The sequence below is a fragment of the Erpetoichthys calabaricus genome, chromosome 15 (genome assembly GCF_900747795.2).
Source record: "Erpetoichthys calabaricus chromosome 15, fErpCal1.3, whole genome shotgun sequence".
NCBI classification, from domain to species: Eukaryota; Metazoa; Chordata; class Cladistia; order Polypteriformes; family Polypteridae; genus Erpetoichthys; species Erpetoichthys calabaricus.
In genome coordinates this window covers 95,845,552-95,869,660 of record NC_041408.2, presented here as the reverse complement: position 1 = coordinate 95,869,660, position 24,109 = coordinate 95,845,552, and the positions used below count along the sequence as shown (strand labels likewise).

At 35.6% G+C, this 24,109-nt stretch overlaps 1 protein-coding gene across 2 annotated transcripts in view; it reads right to left on the bottom strand.

Moving 5' to 3' along the window:
- Positions 1-24,109, bottom strand: part of asb3 (ankyrin repeat and SOCS box containing 3) — a 212,410-nt gene that overhangs the window by 182,550 nt on the left and 5,751 nt on the right. For both annotated transcript variants that reach the window (XM_051919409.1, XM_051919408.1), the window contains exons 3-4: positions 12,605-12,763; positions 9,096-9,208 (exon numbers count right to left, since the gene is read on the bottom strand). In XM_051919409.1, coding sequence (XP_051775369.1) covers positions 9,096-9,208; positions 12,605-12,763 — 272 coding nt within the window. The remainder of the gene's footprint in view (positions 1-9,095; positions 9,209-12,604; positions 12,764-24,109) is intronic.

The following is a 24,109-nucleotide window of genomic DNA, read 5'->3' as shown; positions in this document are numbered from 1 at the left end:
TTCAACAGCTTTATTTATTAACACTAGAATTCCTGATGCCTACGATAAAACTCGTAATCCTGGTCCACTTTAAATCCCTCGCACCTCTCCTTCAGCGTCTTTTGTTTTGTAAATGCATCGATCAGCACAAGCAGCAAGCAGCCTGCTATCCCATCCCCTCCCCCTTTGAAGGATCTCAACTCGGGCAAAAAGTTCTCCCAGCTCAAGCCAAGGCTCCTTATCTGCATGTGAGGTTCCTGGAGTTGTATAGGGTAAATAATACAGTATATTGTTAATTGGAATACAAGCATTTCATGTGTGTTCCGTGTCTAGAAAGATCTGGGTAAGTGTAGGATGAAAGGAAATTGGCAATCAAAGATAAGGTGTCCTGTGACTGCTTTCAGACAAAGGCAGGACCGTATCAATAGACAGCTTCGTCACTGCGCTTTCGCCGACTACTAGACTGTTTAGCACCATTATGCAACACAACTCTGTGCCCAAACTTTACACCAGCTGTTACAGACTGAAATCAATGGCTTCTTCTTTTTGGGTGTATACACTGTCAGTACCGCACTGTCAGATTTAAACATTAGCATGGCGAATTGCTCGTGTACTGAAATTACTTTAGCTGCAGGTGGAAGTCCCATTTTACTTATGGTGTTACAGACTCAAATCAAATGCATGTTTTTATTATATTGTAGAAATAATAATAATAGCAGCTCACTACTCAAAACATGGAGCACCCAGTCTTGAACCCGGGACCTTCGGGTTACAAGGCAGCAGTTCTTACCTCTGCACCATTCAAGAATACATATAAACTCCCTGTCGATTGGCATATGAGCTTGAGTTTTTAACTCATTGAAAGCCACATGTAAATCAAATGCTTTTTTATTTCTTTGGTCATATTCATGAATAAAAGCACAAGTGTTTATTTGATATTTGAACTAAAGTGTTTACACATTATACACTTCACGTCATTGTTAGTATAAACTGGAAAAAGTTTCTGTTTTAGGTATGTGTTCAGCATTTCTTACATTTCTGGAATTTCCTTTCATCCTACACTTACACAGATCTTTGTAGACATGGAACACACATGAAATGCATGTATTCCAAATAAAGATATATTGTATTATTTACCTTATACAACTCCAGATCTCATATGCAGATAAGGAGCCTTGGCTTGCGCTGGGAGAACTTTCTGCCCGAGCTGAGCTACGTCGAGGCGGGTGATGGGACAGCAGGCTGCTTGCTGCTTGTGCTGATCGATGCATTTACAAAACAAAAGACGCTGATGGAGAGGTGCAAAGGGATTTAAGGTGGGCCGGGAGTTTTTCGTAGGCTTCAGGAATTCTAGTGTTAAAGATGGACTTGATACACTGAATAAAGATTTTATGTCAAACAGATATTCTGAGCTTTTCAACAATATAAAGCTCTTGTGTTGGAGGCAGCCTTTGTATGTTGATTGATGTCAGTATGAGCTATTCAAAGGCTTTTTTTTTTCTTTAGCTAATTTAGATTTGAAAAAGACTGTGTAACATCCATTCAAATACAAGAGAGACATCTGGGAACTGACTTAAGGCAAAGACAGTTTTCTAGGTATGCCTATGTCTGTGCCATGCTTTGCCTATATATTTCTTCAGGAGGGATTTTTTGGAAGTGATTCTTTGTATTTTGATATAAAATCTCTCCAAATACTCCTAATAATAGTGTTATTTCCTTGGCAATGGCTGCAATGTAAGATACAAATGATATTAAACTTTTTTTGTTAAGTTCAACTATCTTTACACGTTTATGTGTTTACTCTCCGTTGTTTTCACGTAATTTTATTTATGTGAGTAAGGTATATGTACAATTGCGCCAGTGTGGCTTGATATCATAGTCTGCCTGGTGAGTTATCATCCTTTGTTGTGCCTTGTAGTGAATGGAACAGGTGCTTACTGTAATGCAGAATTATGTTAGACATACAAATGATGTGTAAAGCTAAGTTCTTGCAGTGTCATAGATAGTGAGCATATTCTGGCACATACACACATACTTTTTGGTTCTAAAAGGGTTTTGTTTTCATTTGTTATTCATTCATTCAGTCATTTCTTCTGTCTTTATAGTTTATACCAGCGGTTCTCAAACTGTGGGGCGTGCCCCTCTGTGGCGTAATTTCGCTATTCGTACGAATATTTGAAACTTGTAGTGGTGTATCATCAGCAAAAAATATAGGAATAAATTTTATTAGGGTTTCAAAAAACGTTAGGGGGGCGCGATTAAAACTTATGAAAACTTGGGTCGCAAATACTTAAACGTTGAGAAACACTGGTTTATACAATGAAACTATTAAAAATGTATTAGCATTTTGTCATTATTGCCATATTTTCCATGTTATATTGTATATAAATGTCAATACAGCCTAATACTATTTTGCACAGTGTCTGATATAAATGGAAGACCAAATTTAAACTGAATCAGAGTAAAGAATGCACATAATGATACTGTAATCATTACTTTAGTCAAATACAACAACCTGCCTCTGGGTTGAAAAAAAAAATACCTAAATAAACAGATAAATAAAAATGGCAAGGGACAGGGCTGGAAAAAGCTGATAAACCACTGTAAATAAGGTGGTACTGACTTGCATCAAGTTTTCTCAGTTCAAAAATGTTTTCCTTTTCATTTTTTCACACTATTTCTATTTCTTTCATTCTGCATTTTCTCATTGTTTTTACATTGAAAATCAAAAATCAAAATCATGAAAAGAAATATGTGTTTCATGTCTGTTTGCACAAAAGCTTTCTAGATAGATAGATAGATAGATAGATAGATAGATAGATAGATAGATAGATAGATAGATAGATAGATAGATAGATAGATAGATAGATAGATAGATAGATAGATAGATAGATAGATAGATAGATAGATAGATAGATAGATAGATAGATAGATAGATAGATAGATAGATAGATACTTTATTAATCCCAATGGGAAATTCACATTCTTCAGCAGCAGCATACTGATACAATAAATAATATTAAATTAAAGAATGATAACAATGCAGGTGAAAAACAGACAATAACTATGTATAATGTTCAATGTTAACGTTTGCCCCCCCCCCCCCCCGGGTGGAATTAAAGAGTCGCATAGTTTGGGGGAGAAACGATCTCCTCAATCTGTCAGTGGAGCAGGACAGTGACAGCAGTCTGTCGCTGAAGCTGCTCATCTGTCTGGAGATGATACTATTAAGTGGATGCAGTGGATTCTCCATAATTGATAGGAGCCTGCTGAGCGCCCTACGCTCTGCCACAGATGTTAAACTGTCCAGCTCCATGCCAACAATAGAGCTTGCCTTCCTCACCAGTTTGTCCAGACGTGAGGCGTCTTTCCTCTTAATGCTGCCTCCCCAGCAAACCACTGCGTAGAAGAGGGCGCTCGCCACAACTGTCTGATAGAACATCTGCAGCATCTTATTGCAGATGTTGAAGGACGCCAGCCTTCTAAGGTAGTATAACCGGCTCTGTCCTTTCTTGCACAGCACATCAGTATTGGCAGTCCAGTCTAATTTATCATCCAGCTGCACTCGCAGATATTTATAGGTCTGCACCATCTGCACACAGTCACCTTTGATGATCACTGGGTCTATGAGGGGTCTGGGCCTCCTAAAATCCACCACCAGCTCTTTGGTTTTGCTGGTGTTCAGGTGTAGGTGGTTTGAGTCGCACCATTTATAGTGCTATTCATAACATATGTAACTGGATAGCTGAATCTATACTGAATCAGAGGACACAAAAACTTAAATGCCAATGTGAACTTTCACTACTTTACAATGAAAAGTGCCAAAGTTCCAACAGGAAGATATTTTGTGGTTTAGTTCAGAAAAGGAAGAATGAAAACCATTTAAAATGTTCTCAGAGCTCCAATAAATTGCTGTGTGCTTTGTCTCATACTCTGCAATCTTCATGAACAGTTCATTAAAACATGGGCTCGGCTTTTGGTTAAACCAAATAATTAAGAATTGCTTAATACAGAAATTCTATTTTTACTTGAATTCAGGAACAGAGTAAATGAGAACACTCAAAACATGTTACCTATTTGGCTTCATTAAATAAGACTTCATATCCAGTGCTAAGGCACAAATTTAGAGGCAAGACTGATTATATCTTTTCTCTGTCTTATACATAAAGCAAAAAAAAATATCACTGACGATATTGGAAAGATGATTATGTGGGTTACATTTTAGTGTAGGGAATCTACATTACATACTGTATGTACTAGGAAGGTGTATAAACATTTACATATTTCATACATTTGACGTTGTTGTATGGCATGCAGTTTAAGACATTTAGGACAAATATGTTCAAATACTGCACTGGATAATAATATATGAGTACTGTGCATCTGTGCCACACAACATCAACAATAAATACATTTAGTCAGGGCTGTGTTTTGACCATAATCACAAAAGACTCCGATGTTTGGAAAATCCCTACAGCTTGTAAGAAACCCTGACAGTAAATTTATCTAAAAGGAAGTAAAGAAATAACAACATATCTTGCATAAGGTATGGGGAGTTTTAGAACAATACAGTTGTGCTAATTAAAAACTTGGTAATACAATTAGCAAGCTAGTATAGATAATTATGGGATAATAAAGTGTTTGTTTAATTAATCCAGACACGAACACAGGTATTTCATTAAATATTACAGCACAGCACAATAACAGAAATTTATAGATGTGATGAATGATTATTTTCCCTATAAATATATCAAACTGCCAATAAGTGGCTGCCATGACTTAATATTCTGTAATGATCAATGATAAACCTCAATTTAAAGAGGTTAATGAATTAGTAGAAACCAGTAACCTTACTATAATTAGTTTTTGCATTTTGCAATTCAAAATCAAAAAATTACATTATAAAACATAAGCTTTAAAAAGGTAAATTTTGAGCACACATGAAGCAGATTGGAATAAATCTCTATATGTAGAAGCAGTTGTGGAATAATAAAGCAAAATGGTTATAAAACACAAGTTATTTTAAATGAAAAGAACAAACATTGACATTTGTAAATTTAGAAAAAGCTTAAACTAGATAAACACAAATAATTGCAAAGCACTTGAGCTCATGAGAGAGTCCACAAATTATATGAAGCATAAGTAATTTATTTGAAGTAATATAATATTTCTAATACACAAATTAATCCTAAAAGTCATTATGCAATGCTTAAAAGTGGCAAGCAAACAGCTATATAAGGAAAAAGAGGGTATTAAAATTGCACAAACGGTTAAATAACGCAACACTGTCAAACTTGCTTAATTCAATGCAAGGTCACAGGGTGCCAAAGCCAATCCCAGAAGCATTGGGCACAAAGTAAGAATCAGCTTTAGACAGTCCATCAATCCACTACAGGGACCACACACATACACACCCATATTCACACTTGGGCTAATTTAAAGTTGTCAATTAAACTAGCATTTACATCTTTGGGGACTAAGAAGGAAAAATATATTAAAAACATTTTTTGCTTAGACTTTGACAAAAAAAAGTTCAATAAAATGCTAGGAGACACTTTTAAACGGTATAGAGGCAGTTGTTAACAATGTGCTACAACATTTAAATACCTGTTAAAAACATAAATTGCCAGGGAAGGAAAAATATTCCATTCAGAGTTTACAAAGAATGTGTCATTATGAAATATAAACTTCCAGTCCCGACATAAAAAGTGTACCATAAAAGGTGATTGATAGCCGATACTTTATTAAAAAGGAGACCGTGCTAGGTTGGAAATTATACACTAATTGATTTAATCTGTAGTACATGCAGACTCACTGAAATGATTGTAAAGGACAGGATGACCACTACATGTGTGTTAAGGAGCAGTCCTGCATAGCACTAGGGAATGTCAAGCCTCATTAACAACCTAGAATGTTGTAAGGAAGTAAAAAATGCCTGATAGCAGTACATTGAACAAATAAATACCTTGATCTCCAAAAGGCCTTTCAGAGGATCCAAAGGAAACACAGTAAATAATAATAATAATTCTTTGCATTTATATAGCGCTTTTCTCACTACTCAAAACACTCAGCAATTGCAGGTTAAGGGCCTTGCTCAAGGGCCCAACAGAGCAGAGTCTCTTTTGGCATTTACAGGATTCGAACCAACAACCTTCCGATTGCTAGTGCAGATTATTCCTTTGGCTTACATTACACATTCAAACTTATTAGAGCCCAGACGAAAAACAAAAAAAAAAACATTTAGATAACAATACAACAAAATAAAATATTTGAATTAGTATATAACAGGATTCAGATGAATTACTAAAATTAATACTGTATAGTAATTATGAAATGTGCTATTGACATTTAATATAAATTTTTTATTTGATGTAGAGGGCAAAGTAGTGTATAAAGAAGTGTATTTTGATTTATGTTTGGTTTTACAGCTTACCTTACCATGTCCATCCCTTTATGACCACAGTGTTCCCAAAGCTCAAACTGGTTTCTTGAACATTACACTCTATTCACTGCACTCAAATGGCCTCAAGTCACCATATCTCAATCCAATACAGCACCTTTGGGATGTGGTGGAATGGGAGATCTGCATCATGGATGTGCAGCTGACAAATCAGCAGCAACTGCATGCTGCTATCATGTCAATATGGACTAAAATCCCTGAGCAATGTTGCCAGCATGTTGTTGAATCTATGCCATGAATAATTATGGCAGTTCTGAAGCCAAAAGGGTGTTCAACCTGGTACTTGCAAGGTGTACCTAATAAAGTGACTGATTAATGTAGATGATTTATTTAAAGCTATGGCAGAAATAAACAGTATTATCAGACACTGCAAAGTACTGCCAACAGATCCTTTTATTCCTTAGCTCAGATGATGAGATTACAAAAAATTAAGGGAGGCTCATGTGTAAATTTTATATAGATACAGTATTACGAAATATGTTTTGAACAAAGATATTTATAGATGAACCTAATTACTTGACAATGTAGCTGAAGACAGCAGTTACAGAAACTGTAAAAATCACAATTTCAAAATTGTTTTATAAATAGGGGAGTAGGAATTCATATATATGGACCTGAACAAACTGTTTTCAGAAATTATTTCCTTATCAATTTTCACCCTGTTGTTTATGGGCCACTGGGAGAAGACTGAAGGAAGTACCCAGGATAGAAAAGAAGGATTTTATCTTTTGACTAGTCTCTAAATATCACTGTGTTTCTAAGTAATGGCTGAAGGAACTTGCTGGAGATATGTATAGTCTGCTCTGATCATTTTAGCAACTCAGTTTATTATTGTATACTGCTCTTCACTGGATGCAGGTGTCATGACAAGTTCACATATAGATACAAGTTTTACAAATTACTAATTAAATAATGAGTACACAAAGACACAGATTTGTTTAAATGGGCAGGAGCAAAGTTGTTCAAAAATGATAATGTACCCAATACTTGTTGGGCTAGAGTCCAGATTCCTCACAACTTCTTCAACAGCTTCAGTTGAACAGGTTTAGGAAATTGATAAACGGATGAGTGGATAAAAATATTTTTGTTTTCATGAATCCTCAAACTGTCATTTAGTTAGTAATATAGAATGACAGCTTTGGCTAGGTTTCAATTCTGAGACAGTATACTGTTAGGTTTGGGCTTAATGTGATTAAGTAAATGGATGGATAGATATGTTAAACATAGTAAATTACTGTATTTACATTCTTGCTATATATAACAGAAGTATTAATGATATGAAATGTAATGCGATTCATAGTGGTGGAAACTCCTGTGGTACTTATACAGCTTGTATTTCTTGTTATAACACAACTGAGGCAAACATGTGGGTACAGAATGGAGAATATCACAGAAAAATACTTCCCATCAGTTCAGGTTAGAAGGTTTCAGTCCAGTGTAATTTCAGACACTTGTTTCCTATCTAATACCTATGTCAGCTGATTGGTGATTTAACTACTTCCTTTTAAATGGAAACATTCAGATTTCCTTACTGCACACATGTGCATCATACAAATTTTATAACATTATACCAATATGCATAATGAATTACAGGATACTATTGCTAGCATCTCCCCCTTTGTCTGTTTCTAAAACTGACAAGTTTTTAAATAACTGCATGAGACGTTCATTTAGATTAAATATAACAAAAAAAGTACTGCGCCATCAAAATACTGTAAAAAGACTAGAAAATGGATAGACACATGAATGAATGAATGATGCTATTTTATTTTATGATTCCTCAAACTGTTATATAGTCTTAATTTTTTTCCCAGTACAACAAATGTTTGGCACATTACTATTTTATTATGTTCCTGAATTTTAATTAGATTAGCAAGGAACCATGAATCCAACTCTTACTGTGAGGATTTCCGACAACCAACAGTAAACCTTATTTTTAAACTGAATTCAAAGTGAGCAGACTTAGGAAATAGTATGGTATGACAAGCTTATTTTCTGCCCGATATCAATATGGACAGACTTTACCAGTAACAACAACAAAAAAAAAAAAAAAAAAACGTAAAAAAATATTAACTTTATATTTTAATTGTAGAGTGGCAGGGTGATATAGTAGTTACTCCATCTTTACCCTCCAAATCTTTCTTTTCGTTCCCCATATTCTTTCTTTTTGTTCTGCCCTTTCTTGTCCCGTGCAGGCTCCTTTTATCTGGCCTGATTGGCGCAGCCACCTCCGAGGTGTGAATGAGGCACCTGACTGACGCTTGCCTTCACACGTGTATGTGCATCCAGCCAAACACCCCAATAAACCCCAAAATGAAGTGTGCTTGTGCATACCCACACCTAATTGGATCCGGCAATTCCCAGGATGTGATTACTTATTTGCCCAATGCGACGGACCACTTATCACAGGATTATAGTTCTCTTTTAAATACATAGTCTTTGAAATGTAACCCAACTGCTTAACATCTACTATTCAGTATTTTCTGAAATCAATTTATTTTGCTCCATTACACATATTTTTACACATTTCCTAGAAATCTATGTTTAATTTATTATTTACATTATATGTTGTTGCTTTGTTAATAACATCATTGTTTGAGTACTACAGAAAGAAAACTGCTTTTTTCAATATTTTCAAAAATGAAAAAAGGTTTACCTGAAAAGCTGCTTGGTGTAAGGAATTCCATCCACACAGTGAATGAGATCCATTGACATTTGCTCCATGTTCAATTAGAAGATTCACTGTATCTGTGTTACCACTCCCTACAGCTTTTTCACATAAGGCAAGAACAAAAATACAATAAATTTGTGCATATGTAAATTACAGTCACTCAGCAAGTAAATAAATACAGTACATCTGTAAATTTGAGCAGTAAATGCCAAATTAGATTCCTGAAGAATCTAAGGAAAACAAAACAAATTTTTGCTGGATATAGTTTTAATAAATCAATGAATACCTCTCTTCAAAGTAGTTCAGATATTTCAAGTTAAGTACAATATTTTTGCTTCAAGTATGTTTTACGACCTTGACTACTGTATGTGTCATGTGGAAACAGTAAAATAATTACAATTTTGGAACTACATACCAAAATAAATTCAGGTTCCCAAAAATAAAAGCTGAACAATATTAAAGTATACAACTGTGTATATTTACTACAGTATAATTATGTTAATACCTGTTTAACATGACCACATTTGCACCATTACCGTGGTGCTAAACTAAATTCCATAAAACTAGTCACAGCTGGTTTTTCCAGTTATTATAACATTTACAAGTACACACATTCAAATAAACATGTTTATATGGCTTCAAAATAAATTCTGAGAGGATATTCTTAACTTTAGAACTAGAGACGCCTGAAGGGCTTATCATAACAGCCTTTTTAATAAAAGCAGGGTGAGAACAAAAGAGCGAGGATGTAGTAAATATTACTGAAATATACTAGGAATAAATAGAAAGTGAGAAAAAAAATATGTTTAAAATGCTCAATGTGATTTATATAATGTAATACAGAGAAAGTGAAAGTAAGTAAGTAAAAGTTTATGAACAGGATGTAAAAAAAAAATATATATATATCACATTAAGGATACTAAGGTTTTTTCCAGATAAAATGTGAAGGTTAATAATACATGGGGTACAGCATAACAACGACATTGAAAAGTGATAAGGAGGGATGCATTTATGAGGACTAAAGCAGCTAGTCAACCCTTCCTGTCTGCCTCTTCAAGAAAATACCAAATCGAGGGATGCCAGTTTCTAGTTTGCTAACAAGTTAGTCTTAAATATACAGACAAATATACAGACAACTTTTCCCATATGTCTATAGTCCTTAGCAGGAAGAAAACTTTTCTAACATTTGGTCAAAATGTACACTGAACAAGTACCATAAAAGGAAATTACAGTTTTTGTCCTCTGTGTAGTAAAATGCAACTAAAAGGGAGGCTGGAGCCTGGAAAAGAACTTAATAGAAGAGGTAAAATGCTATGGCCCATAGTACTCTATAGGTGCCACACCTGCTTACATACATAGAAGTAGGAGAACCTTTCACAAAACCAAATTTATGATGGTCCTATACACGATGCACCTTGGAGAAAGTAGTTTGTTGGTAAAAGATGCAATGATAAGCAAGTAAGAGCAGTTGTTCATGAGAGAAATGAATGGTCGCAACTTACAATTTTGGAAACTTTTTAAGAAAATCAAGAGAAGCAGATATGTTTTGATTTCAGACAAGAAAATAGCATTAGGAGTGGTTATAGATTCTGAGGTAAATATGTTATTGGATGAAAAATAAAGTAGCTAGGGTGAAGAAAATTAAAGTACTGCACGTAATTTTTTTTTTTTTTATATCCAATGTATTTTGCCAAGAAAAAAATGTAATATGTTTTCATGCAGAAAAGACAAATGCATTTATGACATAATAAATTAGTCACCAATAGTTATCAATGTTGCACAAACAATGCAAAAAAACATCCAGGGGAAAAATAACCTAATGGTATTTATGTTGCATAATCCCCGAGTCAGTTAGCCAGTTGTGTGCACAGCATGTGCAAAATGCATGCTCTTTTGCTCAAATATTGTTAAACAGTTACTTCAGAAATACTCAGTGCACACATCCCAAACAAACTAAATCTTCATAGGAATAAACTACCCAGTATTATCTCAAGCATGTCGATATATCTGTCAATGTCATTGTTTTCCGATCTGAAAGAACATCTTAAATTCAAAACAGAATAACAAAGTTCTGTAACATATCCAGTGAAATAAGGAATTAAGGAAGTTTTATCAACATCAAACTCATGTTGCAGTAGATGAACTTATTTTAGTGCAATCTGTGAATTATTTTGTAAATTGCCAAGATGCCAATATGTTTGACCATGACCAGAGTACAATGTTTGAAGTGCAAAAGCAAATAAGCAATAACCCAAAAATGTTTCTTTGACATAGAGCTCTGTAAGGTTATCAGAAGAAATGTGTACTTAATATTTGTCATTTTAAATGCAAATACAAAGTATATACAAACTTTAAAACTCATATAATATTCAGTTTCTGTACAAATGCTGCAATTATTTTAGGCCATCATTTAGGTTTTATTTTAAATAATTGAGTACATTGTTTGCCATATATCTGCCTTTAAACTACAACAACTATGAACTTGATTAAAAGGGAATGAAAATGTACAGTTTAGTCAGTCATATATCATATTTCTACATTGTAAACAAGCCTGGTGCCATATCTTTCAAGTAATTATTTAGAAACTCCACTTCTGTGTGTTGAAATTTCTCCATTTTTACCTTACCATGTATTACTTTTCAAAACTTTCTCATACACACTGATGAACTAAAATATGAACAAGAAATCCTTTTGGACTTTGCAAGATTAATGTTCTCTTTCAATATTTTTAACAAGCTAAGAACCAAATACCCAGTCATTCTCTGACAAAGAATGTCCTCTGCAACTAAGTGACTGACTGAAACAGGCAACTTGAAGCTAGTGGGGTGATCTACAGTAACAGTATAATAATAATAACAACAACAGCAACGCATTTACTGTTTTACAATAATTTGATATTGTTTATACATTTAAATATATCTAGGGACAGTACATTGCCTTTTCATATTTAACTTTCTAAGCTACAGTACATATGTAAAACAACTGTTATATTTGCTACATCACTACCCAATTAGAATTATTCATATAGCATCCATTATCAAACCCTTTTAATCCACTTCAAATAAACAGAAGCATTAAATGGAAGCCAGTAAATAAGCAAACTAGTGCAAACGCCAACACTATCTCATAATGACAATACTATTACTACTTCTACTTATAGTAATACTCAGGGGCCAATTTGCGGTTACTAGCTAATGTAACACAGAAATCATTGCGATATGAAAGAAAATCCAGAGTTAACCTCATGAAAACATTGGGAGAACATTTAGACTCTACACAGATTGTGCACAGCCTGGGATTTAAATCCAGGATTGTGGTGTTCAGAGGCAGCAGCTTTAAACACATCACCATCAAGGAAACCAGAAGAGTAGAATAAATAGACCAGATATTATCACATATTATTTTAGAAGAATGTGTATAGCTGCTTTTATACAGTATTGCACCATGTTATTCCACTTTGGTAAAATCATGAAATGAAATATAGTGTTCTTTACCTAAAAATAAAGGTGTTTCCAATTCATTTGTAGTTTCATTAACTTGTGCACCAGCTTTTAAAAGAATTTCAGAACTTCTCACATTTCCCCGGGAAGCTGCAAGATGTAAGGCAGTTTGGCCCTCAAATGTTTTTGAATTTAAATAAGAACTTGAATTACCTGCAAAAAAGCAAAATATGTTCAAGCATATACTGTGCCTTATTATTAATGAATAAAAAGCAAAATATGTTCAAGCATATACTGTGCCTTATTATTAATGAATAATTGCCATATTACTGGTTTAACAGCAATATTTCTACACTACCTTGATTATTCAGTTGATGGGTTGTAGACTAGAATATAAATAACAGTTGTAAATTTAAAAGAAAGAGAAAGCATTTATAATTTGAACATAGTATCACTTTATTAGATACTGAAGTGAATCAATTATGAACACTCAACACACACACACACACACACACACAGAAATGTAATGGCACTGCTGTAGCTTTTCTCACAGTCTGTTAACACTAGAATTACCAAAGCCTACGAAAAAACTCGTAAATACGGCCCACCTTAAATCCCTTCGCACTTCTCAGTCAGTGTCTTTTGTCTTGTAAATGTGCCGATCAAGATAAGCAGCAAGCAGCCTACTATTCCATCCCCCCACCGCCGCCGAACGGCCACAACGTTCTCCCTGCTCCAGCCTTCATTATCTGGGAATGAAGTGCTGGAGTTTTAGAATGGAAATAATAGATCATTACTTGGAACACATGCATTTCATGTGTGTTCCGTTTCTACAATAATCTGTGTAAAAACATTGTTAAAACAGAAACATTTTTCATATTTTAGTAATAAATGACAAAATGTAGACATAAACTATACATTGTGAAAAGCCTGAAGTGCAAAGATCAAATAAACACTTTCACAAAAGGTTCAAGGATGATGCAACAGCTTCTGTGGTGCAGCGGTAAGAATTGCTGACTTATAATCAAGAGCCCCTTGGTTCGATCCTGACTGCCTCGTATATTTACCATTTTGAGTAGTGAGCTGTTCTTATTGTTAATATTATATAATAAACACATACATTTGATTTGCATCTGTAACAGCCACTGTAAATGTATAGTACTTTTAAAAGTTTTTTTTTCCCCCTTTTATTCTCTCAGTCACAATCATGATGCATACTACCGCCTTCCCCCCAGGGATCGGACACTGTTACTTTTAATCTGAAACTGGGAGTAACTGTAGATGTGAGTGGTGTTTTGAGACAATCGAACTGGAAATTCTCTGATCTAGATGGATAAAAGCTGACACAGAAATGCTGGCGAATCTGCCTTACTCGTATCTCATTGTCACTTGATTTTTTTTTTTATTCAATTTTATTGGGTGTCCTGCTTACACTGAATTAGTATGCACCTTATGGTCCATGATGTCAAAGCCATTGACAAAAAAAAAAACAGAGACATAGGTATATATATTATATTTGGAATTATTAATTTTATGACCTGTATAGTACATTTCGGAAAACATTGTGGCATGGATGCAACATTAATCATATTATTCATATTCATTTGCGTAACCTTCTTGCGCTTGTAATCAATCACTGCATTTTTTTTTTCCCCCCGATCCTTCCCAGTCTATACAGGACTCCAGGACATGCAGAGGAAAGAATGCTCTTCTGAAAGGTGAGGCATGAACGCTCTTCTTTTCTCAGTGTACCCCGTACATGCCTTGCACAGTCATGTGCGTTGATCGCCACCAGGTCAAGCTTGTTATAGCACAAGCAACCGGCCACCTGCATGCTCCTGCTCACACTGAATAAGCTCATGCCTTCTGGTGCATGCTGTCAGCGCAACACTGGGGAAAAAAAGAAAGAGATAAATATATGTGACATTTTGAAGAAATCATTGTATGACCTGAATAGTACCAATCAGAAAATATCATTGCACTAATGCAATATTATTTGAAAACGAACAGATTGGGTGTAAATTTATACTGGCGCTGTTAGTTAGGGTCAGATCAGAAGGGGAGGGAGAGAGTGAACGTGACTGAAAGAATTAAAGTGAAAAAAGCTAACTTTTACAAGTAATATAAATTTACACCTGATCTGTTCAGTCGCAAATCAAATGTATGTGTTTATTGTATAATATTAATAATAAGAGCAGCTCACTACTCAAAACAGTAAATATACAAGGCAGTCAGAATTGAACCAGGGGACTCATGATTATAAGTCAGCAATTCTTACCGCTGCACCACAGAAGATGTTGCATCATCCTTGAACGTTTTGTGAAACTGTTTATTTGATCTTTCAACTTCAGGCTTTACACATTACATAGTTTATGTCTACATTTTGTCAATTATTACTAAAATATGGGAAACGTTTCTGTTTTAACAATGTGTTTACACAGATTATTGTAGAAACGGAACACACATGAAATGCATGTGTTCCAAATAACAATCTATTATTTCCATTCTACAACTCCAGCACTTCACTCGCAGATAACGAAGGCTGGAACAGGGAGAACTTTGTGGCTGTTCTGCGGCAGTGAGGGGATGGAATAGTAGGCTGCTTGCTGCTTGTCTTAATCGGCACATTTACAAGACAAAAGACGCTGACTGAGAAGTGCAAATGGATTTAAGGTGGGCCGGATTTACAAGTTTTTTTGTTGGTTTTGGTAATTCTAGTGTTAAGCTACATTTTATGAGCATTGCTTGAAGGGGTCTGGTGGGAGTAGAGGGATGAGCATTTGAATGATTATCAATATACTCACACAACTAATTATACCAGTCATTATTTAATACAATAAGAACAAAGGCAATCACGCTCCCCATCACATAAATAGCTCCAACATCCAGGCAGTTAGCATTTCCCAGTTCTTGGGTGTCCAGATCACTGACTGCCATTCAGGGACTGTCTACACCACCTGCATCCTCAAAAATTGTTTTTTTTTTTCTTGACTTGATAGTTCTGGGGTGGGAGCCAAAATCCTGATGAACTTCTACTGCTGTGCTATTGAAAATATCCTGAACGGATGTATCATGGTGTGGTTTGTCAACTTGAATTTCCAAATTCCTTCAAACGACTATCTGTAATGCTCCTAAAATCATTGGGGCTGACCATCTACAGCTTCATACCATTTAGTTCATCCAGTATCTGAGTTTACCGTTCGTCTAAATTCTAGTTACATCTGCACTGCCACTGCCATCTGCAACCACATCACTAACACTTTCATTCTACTTACTTATACTATTTATTTATTATCTTATTTTCTTACTGTCTGTATACTTCCCTACCAGACTTACTGAATTTAATCTAGAGTGTTAATAATGAGACATGGCAGAGTTAAGTAAATAATTTTTCCAAAGCTGACAAAGTTCTTGTCATACTACACCAAAAAATAATTTAGTTCCTTACTAAAGAACACTTTTAAAGATATATGAATGCTTATTACTAAGACAGCCTAAATAATTATTTTATTAAGGTTAAAAAAATTCCCCCTGTAACATGCTTCACTTTAAATTGTAATGACAGAACATAATTAATAGAGAAAATATAACTTACACAAGTTCTTAACATATATAAACATAGTCTATATTTCCATATATTAATTTTCCAGCAAACAACTTAAAATGTGACAAATAATAAACGCAGCTTGTTAATTTCAAAATTGTCTACATTAAAATGGCATAACTGACAGAAAAAGCACAAAAAAAATACTGTAATATTACTCATAGGAAAAACCTTTTTGGTATAATTTTTCATCATGCTAATTAAAATTTGCATTTTCTTTTTCGATTAATTAATTTTACATTCCAATATTTACACTTCACACTGATAATGGTGCTTTTTTTTTTTTTTTTTTTTTTTACTTACTAGTAAATCCTAAATGCCTTGTTGAGTAATTTACACACACATGCACATTGCATAAAACATTTTGAAACACTTTCTATGATTCTGTCAAAATTACCTGGAGATGTTAGCAACTAAAAGAAATATTCTTATCACTTTGAAACCATTCATGTTGACAGGCTATTAAAGAAGCAGAAGCTGCGAGTGCAGGATTCAGACCTGTACAAGAAGGGGATACATGTTTTTGATTCTCACTGGCACATGTCTGTTGAAGTTAACAGAGATTATGTGCAAAAATTAGGAGAAAAGGAAAAACACAAAGTTATCAGAGTATTGTAAGGGACAGTTGTACGTTACTGTGCTGATTGTACACTTGCTGGCCTAATTCTTCGGTTAGAAAGAACCGCAGCTACACCAGAGAATAGATAACATTTTTTTCCAGCTTGCTTCAAGTACTTTAATAGATTTGTATATGTAAGTGTATGTGTGGTATGTACACAAAAATAAATGAATACAATATGTGCACATGAATACAATAAGTGCACAAATACAAATTAAATACATATATACACATAACTAATTAAATGTCAAAGTTACACAGTATTCAGGAAGAGCAGTATTAAACATCAATTACTCAACGTTACGTATTGTTTAATCTAACCAGTAGGTGGCACTACAGTATTCAGGAAGAGCAGTATTAAACATCAATTACTCAACGTTACGTATTGTTTAATCTAACCAGTAGGTGGCACTACAGTATTCAGGAAGAGCAGTATTAAACATCAATTACTCAACGTTACGTATTGTTTAATCTAACCAGTAGGTGGCACTACTTCGCTGTACCTTTTATTCTGGTAAACACCCAAGACGGCATTCGTTTACAAAAAAAAAAAAAAAAAACCTTTACGTTTAATACTGCAAGAATCAACACATTTTGACGTCCTGGAGCGAAGTAAAGTACAGCGCATCTCTCCCCAAAGGTCAACAGTGCACAGACTTAACAATATGTTCATTTACAAACAGCAAACATAGCCATAATAGAGCTTTTGTATACTTGCACTGACCATCAACATAAGTTGCAACATTAACTAATATATTAAGCTATAGTGAATGCTGCAAAAAAGAAAAAGACTTACTTTGTCAGTAACGCACAACAAACAGTTACAAAAGGTAACAGCAAACTATAACTTGGAAAAATGCACACAAGCAGGTAGAGACTGTGAGCACGTTACAATTCAGGAACAAAATGCTGCGCATGCACCATTTTCTTGTGGGGCGTGTCTTGCCTAGGTTCAGCATAAAGCAGGGAATTTTGTACAAGTATGTTTAAACAATTTTTTAATAAATACCTATTAAAAAAAGTGTTGCAAGAGTTTAAAGGTAACCCAGTTATACTGACTTATAAACACATGAATGGATGTTTAGAGGAGACAAGTAAGAGAGAAAATACTTATGTAGGCCTATGTGTGCATTAATAAAATGGTTCATTAGCATCTGATCTTTAATGTGTAGGGTACTGGGTATCTACTATCATGCAATGACCTAAAAAAAAAGAAGAAAATGAGGAACATTGGGTACCACAAGGGTAAAGTATGAAATGCGTGTGTAGCGTGCGGCCGGGGCTCTTACCCGGCTGGGACGCCTCCACGCTAAGAAGACCAGGGGAGCAAGTGTGGCCAGAGCGTTACCTGGCCCCAGGATGCTAGATGGCAACCCCCCTGGGTTGCAGCAGTGTCTCAGACTCCCGAAGGGCTGCATGGCAGTTGGAGTGTGGTGCAGCCCTGTTGAGATATGCAGGCACTGCCAGGGGGTGCTGCAGCAGGAGCTGCTGAGCCCTTATGGGCAGTTCTTCCGCCACACCCGAAAGTGCTGCCAGAAACGAGTAAATCAAGCACCTGGAGCACTTCCGTGTGCATTACAAAAGGACCCAGAAGCCACTACTCGGGGAGCCAGAGTCGAGAAGAGGAGCGAAGAAGCTTGACCCAAAGAGTGAAGGTGGAGAAAGATAAAGAGAAGGAAGAGACGCATGGTATTGTGCTGTGCTTGTGCTGGGATTGTGTTATACTTGTGGGGAACGGGGAAGGAATTTCTCACAAGGGAAAAAGAAAAAATAAAACCCACGTGCCGTGAACTTGTGTCTGTGTCAGGTTCAGCTGGCGGTGCCAGCCTGGTGGACCACAGCGCGTCAGTGCTAAGTGCTCTGGAAGTTCAACACAAAAGCATCACCATTAAAGAGACTAAAGTGCAACTAGGAATTTAGCTGTTACCAAGGTTATCTGACCCTCTACTTATATAGAAAATGATGTTAAAGAAGGAAAGATCACAACAGGACACACAGTCTCAGAGGGGAATGTATGTGATCATGCTACTCATGTAATAATGCAGACAGCATGGATCCTATTCTGGAAACCTGACCCTTTAAAAGTGGGTGATAGCTTACAGCTACTTCAGCACAAAGCATTGATGTAAGGAGAAACCAAAGGCTTTCACTTGACCCTAGAAGTGATTTTTGACTTGGCTGAAAATCCATTTAATGAGGTTTAAAACAACCTTTTGGACAGGAGTTAACTGAGTGTGGACAAAAATCTAAAAGCCTACATTCTTGCATTGCGCATCCTTCAGATGACCCTCAAAAATCAGAAAATTCCCCTGGTGGATGATGCAGTGACAGACTGAAAGTCATTACCAACAGACACAATCCTGCTTATACCAAGGAAATGGATATGAAAAGTCTACAATGTTATGTACTTTTGTTGTGTTTTTTTTTTTTTTTTTTTTTTAATATATAAACATTTTGGAGAAAAACCATGAAATAATAACTAATCTGCTCTTGATTACATCTTGAATATAACATCTTAAAACTTTCTCACTTGACATCACCTGGGGCCTCATACATAACGCTGTACGTAGAATTCACACTATAACGTGGCGTACGGACAAAAGCATCCAGATGCATAAATCTGTGCTTACACCAACTTCCACGTTCTTCCGCTACAAAACTCACGGTCAGCGTGAAAAAGTTACGCACGTGCATGCGCCTGCTGCCACTCCCAAACTCCTCCCAGAATTACGCCTCTTTGAATATGCAAATCAATATAAATAGCCCTTAAGCTCAGCGTTCGGTGAAAAGGCAATGGCAAAAGCATGGGGGAAAATAGAAGAATTTCAGCGAATAAGAAGTCGAGGCAAGAAAAATTTGTTGGTTTAAACAGTGATATAAACAGCAAAAGGAAGTTGATCAAGTGACAGAGTGTCAGAGAATCTCGAAAGCTATAATTCACAATGTCGCAAAATGCCCGAAATAAAAAGAAGTTGTCAGATATCAAAGTCGCCGCGAAAAGGCAAGTCGTAGCCTACCGTCTGAGTGTCATATAAAAGCTTATTATGGTACAGAGAAAAGAAAAAAAAATAGGGACACAGTGGGGGAAAAAAAGCTAGAAATGTTAACTTTAATCTTGAAATTTCCACTTTAATCACGTAGTTTATTTTGTCATTGAAGTAGAACAATATAAACTTCATCTTTAAATCGTTTAATTTACTAGTTTCTCAAATCCCATCATAACTACAGTAGCACATTAAATGCTTTGTTTAGTATATGTTCTTCTATGTGCTCTGTGTGTGCGAATCACTACGTGCTTCTTAAACGGGCTTTCTCTTCCTCCAACAGGACACAGAATCCATTACATTCGTGATATTACAGTTCTCTGAATAATTTAAATACTGAGATGTATACTTGATATAATTTCAGTAATCATATCAATTAAAACATGTATTAAACATGGGAACACGGTGGCGCAGTGATAGGGATGAACTCGCACCCAATCCAGAGATTATTCCTGCCTCACACAAGATGCTTGCTGCGCTGTGCGCGACCTTCGATGAAATAATTTATTGCAACAGTACTGATTCTTTCAAATGTACTAACGCCCAATTCCTGTCCTTGCTTTTCTTTCTCCAAGTACCCAATCACCACACAATCAGCTCTGTAATAGACGTTAAGCCATCTGTAAGCTTAGAACTCCGATTCTTCAAAACTTTTAAGGAACATTGAAATCTCTTCATAGTACATGTTTAATTATTCTATCCACCTATCCTTCCAGTGTCGCGCCAGCCCCAGCAAGAATACAGCGCAAGGCAGGAACACTCCTTGAACGGGGCACCAGCACCTTGCTAGCGCTGTGACACCGTGTCCTCACATGTCTAATTGTTAAAAATGCAGATTATTTAAATGATGTTAACACTTTATCTGAATAATGTAATAAACATATTTTGCTGCATTTCATCTTAAAAATGATATTGCCATCATATGTAAATATACGCTTTATAAAGTGGCTCAGGTTGTGCAATATTATAACTGTATCACAAGTTTACATTAAGGTAATTGTACTTATAAGTACAATCAGTTCTACAAGGAGCACTTGATGGACTGATTAATTGCGTTTATAGTTCTTAGGATGAAACTGTTTTTGAACTGCGAGGTCAGTACAGGAAAGACTCTGAAGCGTTTGTCACATCAAAGCAGTTCAAATAGGCAGCATGGCTGAGGCAGCGTGTGCTAGATGCTGTATACCGATAATTCTCTTTCCGATCAGTTGCTGTAGTGTTGTGATTCCACACTCAGATACAGTGATATAAATACTGTGAGTGGTGCAGTGACAGTAATATGGAAAAAGGTGATCCGCTGTGGCAACCCCTAACAGGAGCAGCTGAAAGAAGAAGAAGGTGGTACAGTAAGAGTATCAACGCTAAAGTAGCTATGGTATTTGGAATAGTTTGACCATTCTGTGGACCATTATATTGTTACAGGTTAATTACTTAATTTAATAAACAATATGCAGTTAATTTCAATGTATATTATAAAGCCATGTCAGGGATGTGGATCTAAAAAAGAAAGGGAAACCACACTGGAACAAAAGCACTTGTTGGACGCTGGGTGCCGCCAGTTTGCAAAATCGAATGGAGAAGTTGCATACGCCAAGCATTTAGCTGGCTTGAAAATGTACGTGGCTTTACGCCAAGTTTAGGTTTGCAAGTGTGGAAACGGCGATGCAAGTGTGGAAACGGGCTTACGAAACATTTTTGTGTGTACGCACCGTTTATACATGAGGCCCCTGGAAACTATAAAAAGTCTGACCAAACTGAAACAGTGCATTAGAGAAAGTGTTCTACAATGTTCATCAAAATAGTTTGTTAGACAATAATTAGATCAGATTGACAGATCAGCAACTAAAATTCTACATTTTTAAATGTGTTTGAACAGCATCTTATAAATTTAATAATGACAAATAATGAACATGTTTTCATTTTTTTATTTATTGAAATATGTATCTAGGTTCATTTATCAAAATTTTAAATAAAGCTTTCTGTATACTGGACATATTACTCTATCATTTTTGTAAACATAATATTTATTACAGTCTCAGTCCTAGATCACCAGAAGTACTAATTCAGCTTTATCTAGAAAAAAAAAAAATTCTAGTATATTCAAGAGAATTTACATCTGTTACTACTGTGATAGAGGATAAAAAGAACTATTCATTTTCCTACAAAATGCCAGATCTTTCCAGAAGTTTTATCGTTGTCACAGAGTATCTTCAGATCAACTATTAGAACACTTATGGTATGTTGATGAAATTTAAATGCCCTTTAACATTACAATGGTACAAAATCTATAACCAAAAAATCTCATTTTTTGTTATAGTTAACTGTGGTAACAGGAAAAGCCAAAAGGACAAAGATATTCTTATATCCCAGTTGCCGATGAAGAAATAAACTTTCCATTTACATTTAAATTGCTGTACCCAACAATAAAATGAAGCTTTTCAAAAAGTACAAGTAAGTCTAAAGGCCAAACTATAAATACAGTTGAATCAGAATTAAGAAATTCATATTTCCCTCAAGGACAATTAAACTGTTGTGCAAACATATTTAGATACTTTAAAAAACTGTTCTAATGAAATGGATTATCAACCCAATTTGTATTCTTACTGGAAATTCATATACAAATCAAGACACATTTAAAAACATAATTAGTTATTTGCCAGATTACAAATCACAGTCAAAGGGTGAAATTCACTACTTGTATAAGTATATAGCATGTATACTTATTTTTTATGATCATGTTGCACATTATATTTGGAATTTGTATTTGAGACACTTTTGAGCCATCCCAAAGTCCTTTTGCCCTATTATTGTTTAAAAAAACAGACTAAAACATGCCCCATGGTAATATTTTCTAGGACTGTGCTCCATCCATTTTCCCTTCAGGTCTAGAAAGCTGTTCAGGTCCTACTTATAGAAGGCATTCCTTAACATGACATTACCCCTTGTATACTTTACTAAAGAAATGGTATGCCTTGTGTTTGAACCACAGATAGTCTAGTCTAGCAACAGCATCTGCCCTCTGTGTGTTTTATGTGCTCTGGTGAACTCTATGTTGGCTTTAAGATGACTCTGTTTGAGGAATTGTTCATTTTTTGCCATCTACAGAGTCTCAACTGACCACAACATCTAAGATGTTTCACTTTTACTCTTTTGATAAACTCCAGGGGCCTCATTTATGTAGCTTGTGGACACACAAAAACAGGCTTGAAATGTATGTATGCGACTTCCAAGAAAACATTGGGATTTATAAAAGAAAACTTGATGTGGGAACATGTGCATATACACAGCAACTCTGACCCATGAGTATGCAACATTTCAGAGCAACTGGGAAATGACAACACCCTCTTTTCACGTATGGAAACGCATTTAAACCAGCTAAATGATGACTTACACATACTGTATAATACAGTGGTGTGAAAAACTATTTGCCCCCTTCCTGATTTCTTATTCTTTTGCATGTTTGTCACACAAAATGTTTCTGATCATCAAACACATTCAACCATTAGTCAAATATAACACAAGTAAACACAAAATGCAGTTTTTAAATGATGGTTTTTATTATTTAGGGAGAAACAAAATCCAAACCTACATGGCCCTGTGTGAAAAAGTAATTGCCCCCTTGTTAAAAAATAACTTAACTGTGGTGTATAACACCTGAGTTCAATTTCCGTAGCCACCCCCAGGCCTGATTACTGCCACACCTGTTTCAATCAAGAAATCACTTAAATAGGAGCTGCCTGACACAGAGAAGTAGACCAAAAGCACCTCAAAAGCTAGACATCATGCCAAGATCCAAAGAAATTCAGGAACAAATGAGAACAGAAGTAATTGAGATCTATCAGTCTGGTAAAGGTTATAAAGCCATTTCTAAAGCTTTGGGACTCCAGCGAACCACAGTGAGAGCCATTATCCACAAATGGCAAAAACATGGAACAGTGGTGAACCTTCCCAGGAGTGGCCGGCCAACCAAAATTACCCCAAGAGCGCAGAGACGACTCATCCGAGAGGTCACAATAGACCCCAGGACAACGTCTAAAGAACTGCAGGCCTCACTTGCCTCAATTAAGGTCAGTGTTCACGACTCCACTATAAGAAAGAGACTGGGCAAAAACAGCCTGCATGGCAGATGTCCAAGACGCAAACCACTGTTAAGCAAAAAGAACATTAAGGCTCGTCTCAATTTTGCTAAGAAACATCTCAAGGATTGCCAAGACTTTTGGGAAAATACCTTGTGGACTGATGAGACAAAAGTTGAACTTTTTGGAAGGCAAATGTCCCGTTACATCTGGCGT